This window comes from Mizuhopecten yessoensis, unplaced genomic scaffold (genome assembly GCF_002113885.1).
Source record: "Mizuhopecten yessoensis strain PY_sf001 unplaced genomic scaffold, ASM211388v2 scaffold7597, whole genome shotgun sequence".
NCBI classification, from domain to species: domain Eukaryota; kingdom Metazoa; phylum Mollusca; class Bivalvia; order Pectinida; family Pectinidae; genus Mizuhopecten; species Mizuhopecten yessoensis.
This window is the reverse complement of record NW_018407127.1, coordinates 488,206-506,191: the sequence shown is the minus strand read 5'-3', so window position 1 is coordinate 506,191 and position 17,986 is coordinate 488,206. Positions and strand designations below refer to the sequence as shown.

General features: G+C 38.0%; 2 protein-coding genes and 1 long non-coding RNA gene across 3 annotated transcripts in view; 2 read left to right on the top strand and 1 right to left on the bottom strand.

Annotated features, from left to right (window-relative positions):
* Positions 1-9,768, top strand: part of LOC110453988 (zinc finger protein 93-like) — a 16,879-nt gene extending 7,111 nt beyond the window's left edge. Inside the window, exon 2 of the mRNA XM_021503258.1 lies at positions 1,484-9,768. Coding sequence (XP_021358933.1) covers positions 1,755-4,703 — 2,949 coding nt within the window. The 5' untranslated portion in view covers positions 1,484-1,754 and the 3' untranslated portion in view covers positions 4,704-9,768. The remainder of the gene's footprint in view (positions 1-1,483) is intronic.
* A 954-nt stretch (positions 9,769-10,722) lies between these two features.
* LOC110453987 lies at positions 10,723-11,859 on the bottom strand. The gene is made up of 3 exons (XM_021503256.1): positions 11,827-11,859; positions 11,195-11,539; positions 10,723-11,042 (listed from the first exon to the last, which is right to left on the bottom strand). Exons 1-3 carry the CDS (start codon positions 11,857-11,859, stop codon positions 10,794-10,796), a joined length of 627 nt encoding a protein of 208 aa, XP_021358931.1. The 3' UTR covers positions 10,723-10,793.
* A 1,317-nt stretch (positions 11,860-13,176) lies between these two features.
* On the top strand, positions 13,177-14,375 carry LOC110453998. The gene is made up of 3 exons (XR_002463330.1): positions 13,177-13,779; positions 14,072-14,224; positions 14,285-14,375. It is a non-coding gene; the product is annotated as an uncharacterized LOC110453998 (long non-coding RNA).
* Positions 14,376-17,986: the final 3,611 nt, after the last annotated feature.

Below are 17,986 nucleotides of genomic sequence, written 5' to 3'. Positions count from 1 at the left end.
CATATGTATGTCAGGTATACATAGTTTATCATATGTATGTCAGGTATACATAGTTTATCATATGTATGTCAGGCATACGTTATTTATCATATGTATGTCAGGTATACATAGGTATGCATATGTATGTCAGGTATACATAGTTTATCACATGTATATGTATGTCAGGTACACATAGTTTATCATATGTATGTCAGGTATACATAGTTTATCATATGTATGTCAGGTATACATAGTTTATCATATGTATGTCAGGTATACATAGTTTATCATATGTATGTCAGGTATACGTAGTTTATCATATGTATGTCAGGTATATGTAGTTTATCATATGTATATGTATGTCAGGTATACATAGTTTATCATAGAACTACTGGCGAGAAAAAAAGGTAAAACATGTATGTGATTAGTCACTCTGTCTGGTAAAAGAATTATAATGTCATTTGATCTATTTACCATAAATAGGATAAACATATTCATGTATTTTATAAAATGTTAACTCAACATCTAAAGCTATGTATATAGGTTTATGGAAATTTAATGTTTTCACATTTCTTTAAGTTTACCCATCCATGCGAGCGACCAAAAGTAAAAATCTAGCAGTTATTGAGATCATACAGCTGTAAATTGACAACAAAATGCAAAATAGAATAAATAATTGCTCTAAGTTGAAGTAGTTATTTTGTTGATGTATAATCTATATATTGAAAAATGATATCTTTTTGCTCATCAAATTTCAAGATATCTGTTCCTTTTTCCAATGCTGATTGATCATGAGGGTAGGTAGCTTAGACGGCCAATTGCCTTATAATTGCATTATACGTAGACCAGTATTTAATAGCTAAGTAGATATTTAATTTGGATCTACATGTTACTGTAGTTAAACCCCATTTGCTGATTCAAAATATGTATGTAGTGAAATATATGAAAAGACTTAAAGAATTAGACACACATAGATCTGTAAAGCATATATTTTTATTGATCAAACAATTTCATTTGTGGTTTGGTCACATAAAGAGGTAATTATAAGGAAGAAGAATAAACTGGCCTGATAATGAACGTGTTAATATTTCTCAAAAAATCTTTAATTTCATGAGGAGATCTTTTTTGTAAAATAATAGAATTTGTGAATTTTCTTCAGAATTTATTTCATGAAAGCTTCAACATGTTAAATCGAAAATGTAAGTATTTTGAATTTCTCCTTATACATTTATACATATCCATCTAGGACACGAATCATACAGGATATATTGGACTACTAACAAAATTGTCCCAGTAATCCACTAAATCTAAGTATCACCCAATGCTAGAACATGTGCTGAATGAAAAGGACTCCATCATATTGAGACTAATTATATATTGAGATACATATACATGCAAACAAAGAGGGGTTTCCACCGTTGGCAAATTAATCTGCTTGTGAAAGTAACCATGTTTGAATATATATTTTTTATCCTATATGTTAAAAATTGTATTGCAATTTCAGGTGATGATGGAGATGACCTAGTCTGGTGACGACTCGTTCCATTGACATCGGCCACATGAATCGTTTTGGTGGAGATACACAAACATTGGTGGACGTCATCTTTCTCATCTAGGTCACAGTGCTAGCACCACGAGGTATGGGACACACCACATGTTAGTCTATCACCCAGCATTAAAAAACAATCCAGAATTGCTCCAACATCCATGAGACATCTTAAGTTTTAAAACAAAGTGATGAATCTTGTGCTTGAATTTCAAGTTTGACCATTGCTATGGAAACAAGAGATGGCAGAGAGGCAGTCAGCATGATCAACGCAATCAGCGACGGGTTCAATGTGCTAGCAGAGGATGAAGGGCGAGGATTTCGAAGTGATGGACAGAATATCCAACATCATGGGCCAGTACAACTGCCCCCGGAATACCAAAACGCATGGAAGGATGTGGCACAGCTCAACTATAGTCACCACGCCAATGGAGGGATGCAATACAGCATGCATGGATGGAACAATGGATATGAGAAAAAAGATATTACCTCACAAGTATTTAAAATGGACAACGGTGGCTCTGTATCACAAAATGATGCTCAACAAGCAGGAAATAATATAAAGAGAGAAGACTTAGCTGTTCATGATTTCACAAAAATGAAAGAATACAATGAAGGAGTGAAGGAGCCGCCCCAATATCAGCAGTGGCCGAGACAGTTTGACAATAATTACAATCTTACGAATCATACCAATGGTAATTCTCTGAAGCAACCTCTCCCTAACAGTCATTCCACAGCCAACAGTACCTTTCCAGCCCAGGACCCTATTAATTCTTCTCCTGAACAAAAACATTCAACTTTAGGAACATTTAATACCCCCTATGTACAGATTAAACAAGAAAATGCCACTACCCTCGGTGTGCACTGTAACCAAAATGGTGATCAGAAGGGACAAACCTGGCCAGGAGTTGATACGAAACTTAATGTATCATCGACAGATTCTTATACTATGCAACGAGAAATTTATCTCAGGGATAGCTATTCTGTGATACCTCAAAACTGTGCCTCCCCAGTATCAGTTAAGAGGGAACCTGGTGAAGACTTGAGTGGCAAAAATGACTGTTATCAATCTTCAGCAGCTAAGTACCCCCGGACAGAAAATGGAGATACCTCCCCATCATCAGGGGCACAAAAAATGATTTCCCTTCAACCTGTCAAACTGGAACCTACCCTCCTTAGCATTCCTGGTGAGCACTGTATGAACATGAACCAAAATTATACAAGTGCTGTTCCTTACAAGTACAATGATAAGCCAGGCAATTACAATGGAAATCATGTGGATGGATCCTATGGACAGGGGCTAGAGGAGCCAGACAGAAACTGCCTTGGCAAGTCCGTGTCTGCCTCACTTATGTCCCTGCATGATTTTGCCTATGCCTGGACACCAGGAACCGAACCCTATACAGCCATGGTGGGCTACCGGGCAACAATTAACCATCCAAGTCTTTCTGTGGAGCTCAACAATTCAGCAGCTACCAGCACCTTCAGTGATAATACTCCGATAACACCAAACATGGTGAACAAGAACTGTGATACTACAATGAATTACTCTAAAACCAGAGGCCATGGTCTGGACGAATCACTATGCAGTAATGAAAATTATGCAACCTTATGCAATTTAGATCAGAGCACAAACAGTTCTTTCCAAAGTAATGATGGATTTGATTCAAGTAACTACAGCGTAGGAAATTCTGTTCAGAATGATGCAGAGATGGATGACAATTTCTGCAAACCCTTCAGAAATGTGGATTCAGATTATACTCAGGATGAGAATGGAGAAGAAGATATTGGTCAAAAACTCTTGTGTCGTTGTGGAATATGTGGGGATACATTCGACACTAGCATAAGTCTTAGAGCTCACATTCGTATGCATACCGAAAGTATAGCACTCCAATGTGAAATTTGCAATAAGAAATTCAAGAATAAAGTGGAACTCCGAACACATTGTGAAAATCATGAGGAAGAAAAAGTACTGTCCTGTGATGTCTGTGACAAAACTTTTGAGAAGAAACGCTGCCTAAAGTCTCACCTGCGTACACATTCAGGTGAAAAGAAGAAATTGCACAAGTGCGAGATATGCGGTCGCCAGTACGGTACACTGCAGGGTTACCTTGTCCACAAGGACTCACATGGGATTGACACACCTCACGAATGCTCAACATGCGGAAAAATATTTGGACATGAAGATCTACTGTCATTCCATATGAAAACTCACACGGACATTTTCACATTTATGTGTCATGTATGTGACAAGAAGTTTGGAAACAACCGCGAACTACAGAAACACCTGAGCAAGCACACTGGACTCCAGCCTTTTCAGTGTAGTTCATGTAATGATGCATTCTCTGATGATTATGCTCTTCAGATGCACATTTCAGAACATACTGGAGAACGTTTCCACATCTGCGAAGTGTGTGGTAAGTCATACAAAGATATAATGGCCATGAAGGACCACCAGCAGACTCACTCAGAAGAAAAGCCATTCATCTGTGAGATTTGCTGTAAAGGTTTCAAATCAAAGACAAATTTACATGAGCATTACCGAATTCATTCAGGGGAAAAGCCCTTTGAATGTCATGTATGTGGGAAGCGGTTTCGTCAGAGTTCTATCCTGAGAAACCATGTGCGGATCCACACTGGCGAGACCCCGTGGGAGTGTAACGAGTGTGGGAAGAAGTTCAGCTTTAAGGGTAATTACACTCGTCATCTGTGGTCTCACACAGAGGAGAAGGAGCGTACTTGTGGTGTCTGTGGAAAGATATTCACAGACATGATAGGACTGAAGCAGCATCTGGAGCGACACACACGTCAAACAAACCAGAAGCCAAAGTCCTTCAAGTGTAACATCTGTGACAGCGAATTTGACCGAAGTCGCACCCTGCAGATGCACATGAAAGTGCACACTGGAGATTGTCCATTTACCTGCGACATCTGTGAAAAGACCTTCATCTCCAAGATAGATCTCAGCAAGCATGTCAAACTGCATGATGACGAGAAGAGCTTTCGCTGTGATGTGTGCGACAAGTCATACGTGGACAATGGCAGACTGAGACGTCACATGAAAATTCACATGGGCCTGAAACCTTTCAAGTGTGATGTCTGCTCCTCCACCTTCACAGAGAAGTATCACTTGACAAAGCACCAGAAAACACACCAAAAGGACACCGAGGAAAAGTGACCATCAACACATTGGATAACATATATCTTATGAGATAAATTTTACAGGATGATGATCGAATCCAATGGTCGTTCGTCAATTCACAGAGACAGTCTATCCAAATTCAAAAGTCTCAAACGTTTATTCAGACATATTCTAATGGTTATCTTTTGTTCCTGTAGCCAATTCAAATCCAAAGAAATTGATTGTCTGTATTTAGATTTTTTAATATTTTGTGCCTGTCAAAATAATGTTATACCTTTTATTTGAAAATGCTATAAGAAAACTTTTAAATTTCAATTATATTTCATGATTGTAATTTAAAATAATATTTAAAAAACATAGAACTAGATAGATAATAAATTAGACCTATTACTATGGATTAATACAGCTAAACGTTTATAACCGTTTCCACTCTTTTCAAGTAGACATTATAAGAGCTCGAGGGTGGTAATTTTTTGTTATGACTCCATTCCATGATCTCCACAGTTACACATACTTTAGGGAGATAAGTTTATATAACGATGACATTTACAGAATTTAGGAAAATAAGATTAGGTGAGTTCTGTATCGATTCAGTCATTTGAATATATATATATATACACTAACATTTGATTGCTTTTGAGTTCCTTTTTAATGTGTTTGGTTTGGGTAAAGATATATATATAATCATTACAGCTGTACAGTCATATAAAGAACAGGCAATACAAAGATAAGATGTTCTCAGTTTTTGTGTGTGTAGCCAACAAGTGAACAACATATGTATTTTGATATTTAGTTTTTGCGTCTTGATTCTTGTTGGTTTGTTTTGAATTGTCTTGTGGTCTACAGGTTTCATTTCAATGTAATCAAATTTAATTTTATCAAGCACATTTTCCTGTGTCCTTTGTTAAAAAGTGTATAGGTGTTCTTCTTGTACCATATGTAGTGATAACACCTGTTTTTGTAAGGAGGGGTCAGGGGTCATCATGATTTCTTTATGTTTTTATAAGGAGGGGTCACCATGATTTCTTTATGTTTCTATAAGGAGGGGTCATCATGGTTTCTTTAATGCTATTAGACTACCTATGTTTTCCCTGCTTTTTAACTTGGAGAAAACAAGAGATTGATGACAGGTTTCTTGTGCATGTATGTTTGTTGAGTTTGAAGTGTAATGTTAATCTAGTATGATGTTATGATTGGGGTTGGAAACCAACTGTGTTGAGCACTGAAGAGGGTTGATTCTTCTTAGTACAGACCATGGCAGGTGCTAGGTCTTATTGAGCAGCCACGTTGATGTCCACATCTCAATGTCCCTAGAGTTCCATATGTGATGTCTGGTTATCGTGTTTCTCCAACCTGTTGTCTTGTTGAAGTTTTAAAATTAACTGGAGACTGTTAGATAATTATATAAACCTGTAATGATCATCAGAAATGGAGGACCTGTTTTCTCCAGCAGTATTAGAAATATTTGTAGAGAAGATGAAACCGTCTTGTGCTTTCAGTCTCTGATAGGGATAAAAGTTGGTGTGACATAGGAATGATGTTGAAATGCACTTGGTTGCTGTCATAAGGTAGTGTTCTGTTATAATCAGTTGAAGCCTGTCTGGAGAGTTGCCTATATGTGGGCTACACAACCTATGTAATCATCACCACCATATTCCACAAGGCTCCGGAAGAGAGCTAGTGCGGCCTCAATAGTCAGCTTCATTGGCCGTAAAAGTGGCTGCATTGTAAAATGGTTTGATTACTAGCAATATATAATGAAGAAACTGGAAACCTATGCCGTTAAACAGAGGTTATAGTGGAACAACTGGATTATTGGTGGTTGGATTGTTGAGGCTTGACTGTTGAGGCTAAAAATACATCATACTGGTCCAAAGTTTAACAGTCGGAGTGGTAAATTATTGTTGACCTACTTCATGTTGATTGGGGAGAGATGTAGGAGGGAAATGAAGATAGACACCACTCGTAAGACATTGTTTACGATATGTATCTTATGCAAACACAGAATGATTTGATGTGTGTCTCTATCCTTGCCTTAGCAAAAATGCAAATTTTTGTAACCATTTTTAATTTTTTGAGTGTTATATTTATTGAATTTTGCCAAGTTACGGCACGGTTATTATTGGTCACGTTCACCTGTATCTCGTGCCTGGGTGGTATGTGTACAGTATATTAATATATAGTTAACAAATTACAAATGTAAACCTTTCACTGAGATTTGTATATTGCAATGTATTTCAAAATTATGAAATGGCATATATGGTTTATATATTAATATAATTTATTTGCTGTTAGCGTTATTTGTTAACCATTCAGATGTGTATAATGCATGATGAAATTCTGTGTTCAAACTGCATCCTTTACCAGTAGTATACTAGTATTTATTTCTCCCCTGCAGTCAGTGGTAGTACAGTATATTCCCCTTAATGTTATGTGTTCTGAAGAAAAAGGCAATAAAAGTGTTTCTGGGTTACTTTACATATGATATGACAGAAACAAACAAAAAACATGATGATAAGGTAAAAACGTATCACCAGTCAAAAACCTGTGGCCCTGTAAGTAGCGTGACCTTAAGTGGAATCACTGTACTATCTGATGCAGCGGGACCATTATTGAGTGATACGTATTATAAATATTATAGATTGTTGATTCTATAATTACAACAAAGCGTGATATCAAATCTCATTGTTGAAGCTACTGTTGCTGCCTTATAAATTGTTAAATATTGAATGTTTAAACAACACCATGCAAAAAGTTGTTTTTGATAACTATTACTGTAAAAGTTGTTTTGTCGATGAATGGTATACTGTTTGCACTGTGATGCACTACAAACTTTCTCTGATTTAGTTATAATGTTAACTGTAGGTGATGATTTAGTTATAATGTTAACTTTAGGTGATGATTATACTTCTTTAATTAATTACTTCAGTAAGCTGCTATGCTGTCAGAGGTAGAACAAAAGTCACATGACTTAAAATAAAATGATAGATTTTATACAAGTCTACAAATACAAAGGAAACAAGTGTTAGTACATGTAAAACAGAATCTGTGTGGAATGTTATCGTGAGGACAACTTTTACTGTACACGTTATTTGTTATCATTACCGAATCATATGGTTACACTGGTCTTTCATATGCAAACTTTTCATTGTCAAGTCTTATATTTACTACCAGTTCAGGATTTCATTGTCAAGTCTTATATTTACCACCAGTTCAGGATTTCATTGTCAAGTCTTATATTTACCACCAGTTCAGGATTTCTTGATTGTTAAAATTTCAGTTTTAAAATGGAAAGGAAATAAGCCATGAATATATAAGTTCAATAGTTAACAAACCAATCAAATGATTGACATTACTGTCTATTTGAGTAAATTCATATAACACTCACATTCTCCGAACTGTTTTTGATTGATATATCAAGATTTCTTCATATATGATAAATGGAAAATAATTGCCACTTTAGAGTCCTTTCAGTGCTTCATTATAATTATATATAAACACTGTCTCAATTCTGAATCCTACTGGAAATCTATATAATATTTGATATAACATACAGTTATAAACTAGAATGTACTTGATTATTATTTTGAAGTTTCAAACAGCTGGATGCATCTTTGTAAATTGCTATGCACTTTAAAAATATTGTAATCTTGTTTGCAGGATGTAGATATGTGATAATGTTTATGATGACTACTGGCGCACAGTTAAGTTTGTGGGTGGTCATTTGTAAGTAATCCTGTGACATTACTACATCGAATTAGAGTCGGGGCCCCTATGTCACTGAAGCCAAGTGAACTATTGTTATATTTTCTGCTGTTGAGGGTTTAAGTGGGATAGTGTATGAACAAAAGGAAATTTACACTACAGTTCAATTTGTGTGTTTTCCTTGTTCAAAATGAGGACAAATTTATCACGGCAACAAACACAAGTAAACCATATGCTAAGCTGATATTCCACAGTAAAGGGTGAAATTAACATTAAAATGTATTTATTGATGTGCAGCAAATTTTTGAAGGAACGTTTTTTTTGGAAACACATTAATAGTAATGAAAATTGGGTCTATACTGATTGAAGTGTATATGGCTAAATGTCATTGATGGCCGGTCTATACTGATTGAAGTGTATATGGCTAAATGTCATTGATGGCCGGTCTATACTGATTGAAGTGTATATGGCTAAATGTCATCGATGGCCATGACATCTGTAATAATACAAGGACTAGTGTGACTGATCCTCACCTAACAGATGAAAGATTGTTATTGATGTATAAGTCTCTAACACAAGGATTTGAAACTTGTTGTTTTTATGGTTTGTTATATGATTTTTGATAGATGTTTGGGGTGCATGGCTTTAGTACGGTAGAATCCCCTAGAATCAGTTTTAATGGTTGAAGGATGTCTTTGCCAATGTTCAAACAAAATGTGATCTTAAAATTTTCAAAGCTGATAAACATCTTTTGTTTTGAAATGTATAAATCAGTGTGTCGTTAATAGTTTTATATGTGATTATCATTTAACACCATACAGATACAGTCGGTGCATTGATAGCCAAGGAAGGTCAGTCATGGAATATTTAAACTTTTTACTGATGTATAATACTTGTATTTTGGTGAGAGTTACCTCCCTTATATATGTTATTCTTGTTTTCCATTCAGGTTTGTCATGAATTAATTAACCAAGTCTAAATCAAAAAACGAAATTCAGGCTAAAGGACATTAGTTTGTCACATTCCAAAGAGACGAGCAAGCATTTGTTTTTGCAAAGAGATGGATCTAGTGATCTGTGTTGTTTTCTGTTGACACCAAACTCTGGTATGTGAGATACAGCTCGAGTTTCCTCTGGCCCTGATACCAAACTCGGAGTATATGAGTTTCCTCTGGCCCTGATACCAAACTCTGGGTATGCGAGTTTTCTCTGGCCCTGATACCAAACTCAGGGTATGTGAGTTTCCTCTGGCCTTAGCACCAAACTCTGGGTATGTGAGTTTACTATGGCCCTGATACCAAACTCGGGGTATGTGAGATACATTTTGAGTTTCCACCAGCCCTGATACCAAAGTAGGGGTATGTGAGTTTCCTCTGGCTCTGATATCAAACTCGGAGTATATGAGTTTCCTCTGGCCCGGACACCAAACGCAGGGTATGTGAGTTTCCTCTGGCCCTGACAACAAACTCTGGGTACGTGAGTTTCCTATGGCCCTGATAACAAACTCTGGGTATGTGAGTTTCCTATGGCCCTGATAACAAACTCGGGTTATGTGAGTTTCCTCTGGCCCTGACACCAAACTTCGGGTATGTGAGTTTCCTCTGGTCCTGACACCAAACTCCAGGTATGTGAGTTTCCTCTGGCCCTGACACCAAACTCAGGGTATGTGAGTTTCCTCTGGCTCTGACAACAAACTCTGGGTATGTGAGTTTCCTCTGGCCCTGATACCAAACTCAGGGTATGTGAGTTTCCTCTGGCCCTGATACCAACCTCTGGGTATGTGAGTTTCCTCTGGCCCTGACACCAAACTCAGGGTATGTGAGTTTCCTCTGGCTCTGACAACAAACTCTGGGTATGTGAGTTTCCTCTGGCCCTGATAACAAACTCGGGTTATGTGAGTTTCCTCTGGCCCTGACACCAAACTCGGGTTATGTGAGTTTCCTCTGGCCCTGACACCAAACTTCGGGTATGTGAGTTTCCTCTGGTCCTCACACCAAACTCCAGGTATGTGAGTTTCCTCTGGCCCTGACACCAAACTCAGGGTATGTGAGTTTCCTCTGGCTCTGACAACAAACTCTGGGTATGTGAGTTTCCTCTGGCCCTGATAACAAACTCGGGTTATGTGAGTTTCCTCTGGCCCTGACACCAAACTCCAGGTATGTGAGTTTCCTCTGGTCCTGACACCAAACTCAAGGTATGTGAGTTTCCTCTGGCCTTAGCACCAAACTCTGGGTATGTGAGTTTCCTCTGGCCTTGGCACCAAACTCTGGGTATGTGAGTTTCCTCTGGCCCTGACACCAAACTTGAGGTATGTGAGTTTCCTCTGGTCCTGACACCAAACTCAAGGTATGTGAGTTTCCTCTGGCTCTGACAACAAACTCTGGGTATGTGAGTTTCCTCTGGCCCTGATAACAAACTCGGGTTATGTGAGTTTCCTCTGGCCCTGACACCAAACTCTGGGTATGTGAGTTTCCTCTGGCCCTGACAACAAACTCGGGGTATGTGAGTTTCCTAATGCTCTGACACCAAACTCAGGGTATGTGAGTTTCCTCTGGCCCGGACACCAAACTCGGGGTATGTGAGTTTCCTCTGGCCCTGACACCAAACTCAGGGTATGTGAGTTTCCTCTGGCCCTGACACCAAACTCAGGGTATGTGAGTTTCCTCTGGCCCTGACAACAAACTCGGGGTATGTGAGTTTCCTAATGCTCTGACAACAAACTCAGGGTATGTGAGTTTCCTCTGGCCCTGATACCAAACTCTGGGTATGTGAGTTTCCTCTGGCCCTGATACCAAACTCAGGGTATGTGAGTTTATTCTGGCCCTGACACCAAACTCCAGGTATGTGAGTTTCCTCTGGCCCTGACACCAAACTCAGGTTTTGTGAGTTTCCTCTGGCCCTGACACCAAACTTCGGGTATGTGAGTTTCCGCTGGCCCTGATACCAAACTCTGGGTATGTGAGTTTCCTCTGGCCCTGATACCAAGCTCAGGGTATGTGAGTTTCCTCTGGCCCTGACACCAAACTCGGGGTATGTGAGTTTCCTCTGGCCCTGACAACAAACTCGGGGTACGTGAGATACACTTGATGGATTTCTGTTGGTTACTAAGTGGTGAAAACTCGCATGACAGGCACCTTCATAATGTGTTATTTGCACTGCATGTGCTAACTAAATACTCAGATTTATGATATCACATGTTTGAAAACCTGTAGTTGTTTGTTTACATTTTCATTAATGTTTGATGATTGTTTCCCATATAAATCATGTATTTATTTTTTCATCTGTGTGATAAATTTGTATCCACTTATGCTGTTATCATATATGAAGTAATCTGTTATTGGTGGAAAAGTAGTCATATTTTATAATAATCCTTTTTCATACAAGGTGTTTGGCCGTGTTTAATTCTGCCTGGGTTTTTGTGCATGTGAGAGTTTATTTATGATGTAGAATTTTACCTTTTGTCGATTTGATAATTTATTTTCATACATATTATAATTTCCATTTTATGTGTTACATGTATCACATTAGTTTCTCAGTCTGTATGGCAATCCAGTACATTCTACCTGGACGGAACATTTCTTGAAAACAATCACAGGGACATTTATTTATAAGTTGACATCGATCATTTTATATTTTTTGCTTTCAAGACTTGAAATATAAAGACAACCAAGCTGCCTTTGTTGTTGGTTTACAAAGTTTACAAACAGATTTCGTTTGCACAACTTTAAAACTGTTCATACATTTCGAAAGTTGTTCAATGTTGGTGCTTTACAGCAAATCAATAACAAACCAAAAAAGTTCAGTTATTAAAGGAAAGAGATTTTTTTCAAATGCTTGTTTATATAGAGTGAAATGTGTTGTCTAGGTTTTACCATTCAATGTCAGTAAATCACTAACACATGTATGCATTGCAGTTCCATTCAGGCTTTCAAAATATTAAAAAATAAATAAAAAAAATCCAACATTTTTAAAAGATGTCACTATTGTTATGCTGTAAACCTTCCATGCTAGCTACTTTTTTTAGCTTTTAAATTTGTTTTAGTTTGTTTGGTATTGTTTTCCATAGTTTAGTTGATGAAGTCTGATTACTTAGTGCTGTATACGGTTATACAGTAATAGCTTATGTACACTGGATTAGAAATACAGAATTTTTAATATTTTGTTCAAATACTTGAACTTGTTTTAATTATTTCTGTCAAATGAATTCGGTTTAGTGCTTATGGTTGCTACTGATGCTGGTAACATTTGTGGAAGAACACATTCATACCAGTATGAAAACTTTCACACTGTTACGAGTATTAAGATGAACATTTCTTTCTATTCCCATACCTGAGAATTGCTTGCTGTACATATTCAGTCAGAATTGTATTTCTTTCACATTTATAAGAAAACAGAAATGAATTTGATTAATCTTGGTAGTAGTTATGTGCTGAAGGATAGATTGTTTTATCCTTTCCTGGTAATGATTTGTCAGTTTCCTATGGTTTATCCTTTCCTGGTAATGATTTGTCAGTTTCCCATGGTGTGAGCTGGATTCAGGAAAGGTCACTGATAATACTTGAGATATGCAATATGTTCCTTTCAACCTCCATTCCTGTGCAGGCAGCTAATATGAAATTACAATTGAGTAAGTAAATCAATTAGTTAATTGATTTAGTTAAATTTAATAAATACCATTAAATGGATTAATTTATTTTGTTAAATTGATTAAATACAATTCATTGATTTTGTTTATTTAATTTTTTAAATTAAATGAATTAATTGATTTTGTAAATGAATCAAATACAAATAGATTTGTTTCAATAATTTCATTTCGTCTCCATTTTTCTCAATTATCATTGTAATTTTATTATGTAAATTTAGTTTAATAGGATTGGATGATGGATAGTAGATTGGGTGTGGGTTTTACTAATTATATAATAAGACTAACAGGTAGTCTTGGATCTTTTACCATTGTAATAGTACCTGAGGATTTGTAGAGGAAGGAATCATTCACGACTTGATAAGAAAAAAAACATGCCTTTGATGATTTTTTTTCCATCTTGTAAAATCAGATGTGCTCATGTGATATTTGAAAGTTCATCATGGTATACACACAACATGCTAACGTAGATAACTGTACAGGATAGATAATTAATGACCTCAACAATCATCATTAACCCTATCTCATCTACAATGAACCCTGCAGTATCCAGCCACTTTACTTCTGGCCAAAAGTGGCTCAATATTGAGACAGTGGGATGAACTAGAGTAATTTTGTTAAAGATTATTGTGTCCTCTAAATCTGGGACACTGGTTACTAGTTGGATAGAGTGGATGACAGAGACTGATTACTGGTAGGATAGAGTGGATTGAGTGGAGACTGATTACTAGTTGGATAGAGTGGATTAGTGGAGACTGATTACTGGGTGGATAGAGTGGATTAGTGGAGACTGATTACTGGTAGGATTGAGTGGATAAGCGGAGACTGATTACTAGTTGGATAGAGTGGATTAGTGGAGACTGATTACTGGGTGGATAGAGTGGATTAGTGGAGACTGGTTACTGGTAGGATAGTGTGGATAAGCGGAGACTGGGTGGACGGGCGACCAAGGATACTGGTTACTAGTTGGATAGAGTGGATGAGTAGAGACGGGGTGGTTGGATAGAGTGTATGAGCGGAGACTGGGTGGACGGGCGACCAAGGATACAGGTTACTAGTTGGATAGCGTGGATTAGTGGAGACTGGTTACTGGTTGGATAGAGTGGATTAGTGGAGACTGGTCACTGGTCGGATAGAGTGGATTAGTGGAGACTGATTACTGGTTGGATAGAGTGGATTAGTGGAGACTGATTACTGGGTGGATAGAGTGGGTTAGTAGAGACTGGGTGGTCGGACGGCCTAGGACACTGGTTACTGGTTGGATAGGGTAGATTAGTGGAGACTGATTACTGGTTGGATAGCGTGGATTAGTGGAGACTGGGTACTGGTTGGATAGAGTTGATTAGTGGAGACTGATTCCTGGTTGAATAGAGTGGATTAGTGAAGACTGGGTGGTTGGACGACCTAGGACACTGGTAACTGGTTTGATAGAGTGGATTAGTTGAGACTGGGTGGTTGGATAGAGGGGATTAGTGGAGACTGGTTACTGGTTGGATAGAGTGGATGAGCGGAGACTGATTACTGGGTGGATAGAGATGATTAGTCGAGACTGGTTACTGGTAGGATAGTGTGGATAAGCGGAGACTGGGTGGACGGGCGACCAAGGATACTGGTTACTAGTTGGATAGAGTGGATTAGTGGAGACTGGGTAGTTGGATAGAGTAGACTAGTAGAGACTGGGTGGTCGGACGATCTAGGACACTGGTTACTGGTTGGATAGAGTGGATTAGTGGAGGCTGGGTGGTCGGATGAGTGGACTAGTGGAGGCTGATTACTAGTTGGATAGAGTGGATTAGTGGAGACTGATTACTGGTTGAATAGAGTGGATTAGTGAAGACTGGGTGGTTGGACGACCTAGGACACTGGTAACTGGTTTGATAGAGTGGATTAGTTGAGACTGGGTAGTTGGATAGAGTGGACAAGTGATGTCTGGTAGGTCGGACGACCTAGGACACTGGTAACTGGTAGTGTGGATAAGTGGAGGCTGGTTACTGGTTAGATAGTGTGGACTAGTGTAGGCTGGGTGGCCATGGTTGGATAGAGTGGACTAGTAGAGACTGGGTGGTCGGATGACCTTGGCCACTGGTTACTGGCTGGATAGAGTGGACTAGTAGAGACTGGGTGGTCGGATGACCTTGGACACTGGTTGCTGGCTGGATAGAGTGGACTATAGGAGACTGGGTGGTCGGATGACCTTCGACACTGGTTACTGGCTGGATAGAGTAGACAAGTTGAGGCTGGGTGGTCGGATGACCTTTGACACTGATTACTGGCTTGATAGAGTGGACTAGTGGAGACTGGGTGGTTGGATGAGTGGACAAATGGAGGCTGGGTGGTTGGATGAGTGGACTAATGGAGGCTGGGTGGTTGGATAGAGTGGACTAGTGGAAACTGGGTGGTCGGATGACCTTCGACACTGGTGACTGGCTGGATAGAGTGGACTAGTGGAGACTGGGGGGTTGGATGAGTGGACAAATGGAGGCTGGGGGGTTGGATGAGTGGACTAATGGAGGCTGGGTGGTTGGATAGAGGGGACTAGTGGAAACTGGGTGGTCGGATGACCTTCAACACTGGTTACTGGCTGGATAGAATGGACTGGTGGAGGCTGGGTGGTTGGATAGAGTGGATTAGTGGAGACTGGGTGGTCGGACGACAAGTGGTAGATAAATTGGGCTGTAATACCATCTCTATTAGTACTCAGTCTGGCAGTGTTACATGTCATATAGCAGTGTTACATGTCATATGACAGTCGAGAATGGGTTAAATTTGTTAAGTTTGAGGTCATTGCAACAGTACAAGGATAACAGTATGTTTAAAAGGGATCTGAAACATAAATTGGTATTTAAACACGGTACAATTCGAATACCAAACATGAACCCAATAGATGAGGTTAACTCGAGGTAAACATTCATATTCTAGTCACATAATGACTGTGTTAACAACAGAACAATTCAGTTTTTAAACTTCAGATATAGTTTTATATTGCTTGTTGGTTTTCTACATTTTAATATTATAAAATAGATTTTTTATTAAACTTTATTAATTATAAACTATCTAGATAAGATAAATCACTATTTCTTCATATACATGTGTACATAGTGTTTCATTGAATTAACCCAATTACCATAGATATGATATTTCCTATATTGATTTATATTATGTTGATTTGATGACGGAAAGTTAACCCCAATGCTCATAGTATTAAGTGATCCTGTTATGTACCTGTATAAAACCAATTATGTACAGTTTTTGGAGAACCCTCCTTGTTATCTAAGTTTTTTTCTATGGGAGATTTTTTTTCATGTCTTGTGTACATGTGTACGTTATTCCACTGAAATGAGATGTACATTTATTGATAAGCTGTTTTGAGTGAGTTGAATGCAACATATACAAAACCATTTTATGTATACTATTAAAGTTACATATAGTGATCAGTGCTGTGTTGGTTTGGTTTATCAGCTCATTATAACTGGATATTTTACCTGGCATGGTACAGATGGACCCTCTATCCTGGTCCAGTGTATAATGGATTTTTAGGTTACCTGACCATAGGTCATGGTAACCTATTGTGATAGGCTTTTGTCCGTCGTCGTGCGTTAACTTTTCCTTGTGAACACTATAACTTGAGTAAATGTTAACCGAGTTTGATGAAACTTTGTATGCAGCCATATATCAAAAAGATCTCGGACAAGTTCGAAAATGGGAATTATTCGACAGTAACTTACAGAGTTATTGCCCTTCGTAATAATATTATTGGACCTTGTGAACACGATAACTTGAGTAAATGTTAACCGAGTTTGATGAAACTTTGTATGCAGCCAGATATAAAAAAGATCTCGGACAAGTTCGAAATTGGGAATTATTCGACAGTAACTTATAGAGTTTTTGCCCTTTGTAATAATATTATTATTGGACCTTGTGAACACGAGAACTTGAGTAAATGTTAACCAAGATGGATGAAACTTTGTATGCAGCCATGTATTAATAAGATCCCGGACGAGTTCGAAAGTGGGAATTATTCGACAGTAACTTACAGAGTTATTGCCCTTGGTATTAATATTATTATTGGACATTGTGAACATGATAACTTATGTAATTATCAACCAAGTTTGATGAAACCCTGTATGTAGCCTTATATCAATAAGATATCGGATGAGTTCAAAACTGGGATTTTTTTTACTGTAAATTACAGAGTTATTGCCCTTTGTAATAATATTATTACACTATTTTGTATTGGACCTTGTATTCACGATTACTTGAGTAAATATCAACCAAGTTTGATGAAACCCTGTATGTAGCCTTATATCAATAAGATATCGGATGAGTTCAAAACTGGGATTTTTTTTACTGTAAATTACAGAGTTATTGCCCTTTGTAATAATATTATTATTGGACCTTGTTAACACGATAACTTGAATAAATGTTGACGGAGTTCAATGAAACTTTGTCCGGTAATTATTTGACGGTAACCTGCATAGTTATTGCCCTTGGTCACTATATTATTATTTGTCCCTGTGATGTTGATTGACATTACACAAGAATAGATGTAAATTCATGTGGTACACCTTTTTTTTAGGTCACCTGAACTTTAGCTCAAGTGACCTATTGCTCTCCGTTTTCGTCCGTCGTCGTCCGTCGTCTGTTAACATTTTACATTTCAAACTTTAAGTCAAGTTCTGCTGGGCCGATTGAACTGAAAGTTGGTAGGAATGATCTACTCATGGTCCTGACAAAGTGTTGTTATTTTTCAGGTCAATCAGAAATTCAATATGGCTGCCACGGCCGCCATTTTGAAAAACTATTTCAAACTTAAAGTCAAGTTCTGCTGGGCCGATTGAACTTAAAGTTTGTAGGAATGATCAGCTTATGGTCCTGACAAAGTGTTGTTATTTTTCGGGCCAATCAGAAATTCAATATGGCTGCCACGGCCGCCATTTTGAAAAACTATTTCAAACTTAAAGTCAAGTTCTGCT

Excerpts from the sequence above, each read along its gene's own strand:
- LOC110453987 (XM_021503256.1), bottom strand. The coding sequence starts at position 11,859 with ATGTATGAAAATAAATTATCAAATCGACAAAAG. Across the intron at positions 11,540-11,826 it reads AATTATCAAATCGACAAAAG|TTAGCACATGCAGTGCAAAT; the intron begins GTAAAATTCTAC and ends CTGAGTATTTAG. Across the intron at positions 11,043-11,194 it reads TACCTGGAGTTTGGTGTCAG|GGCCAGAGGAAACTCACATA; the intron begins GGCCAGAATAAA and ends GTTTGTTGTCAG.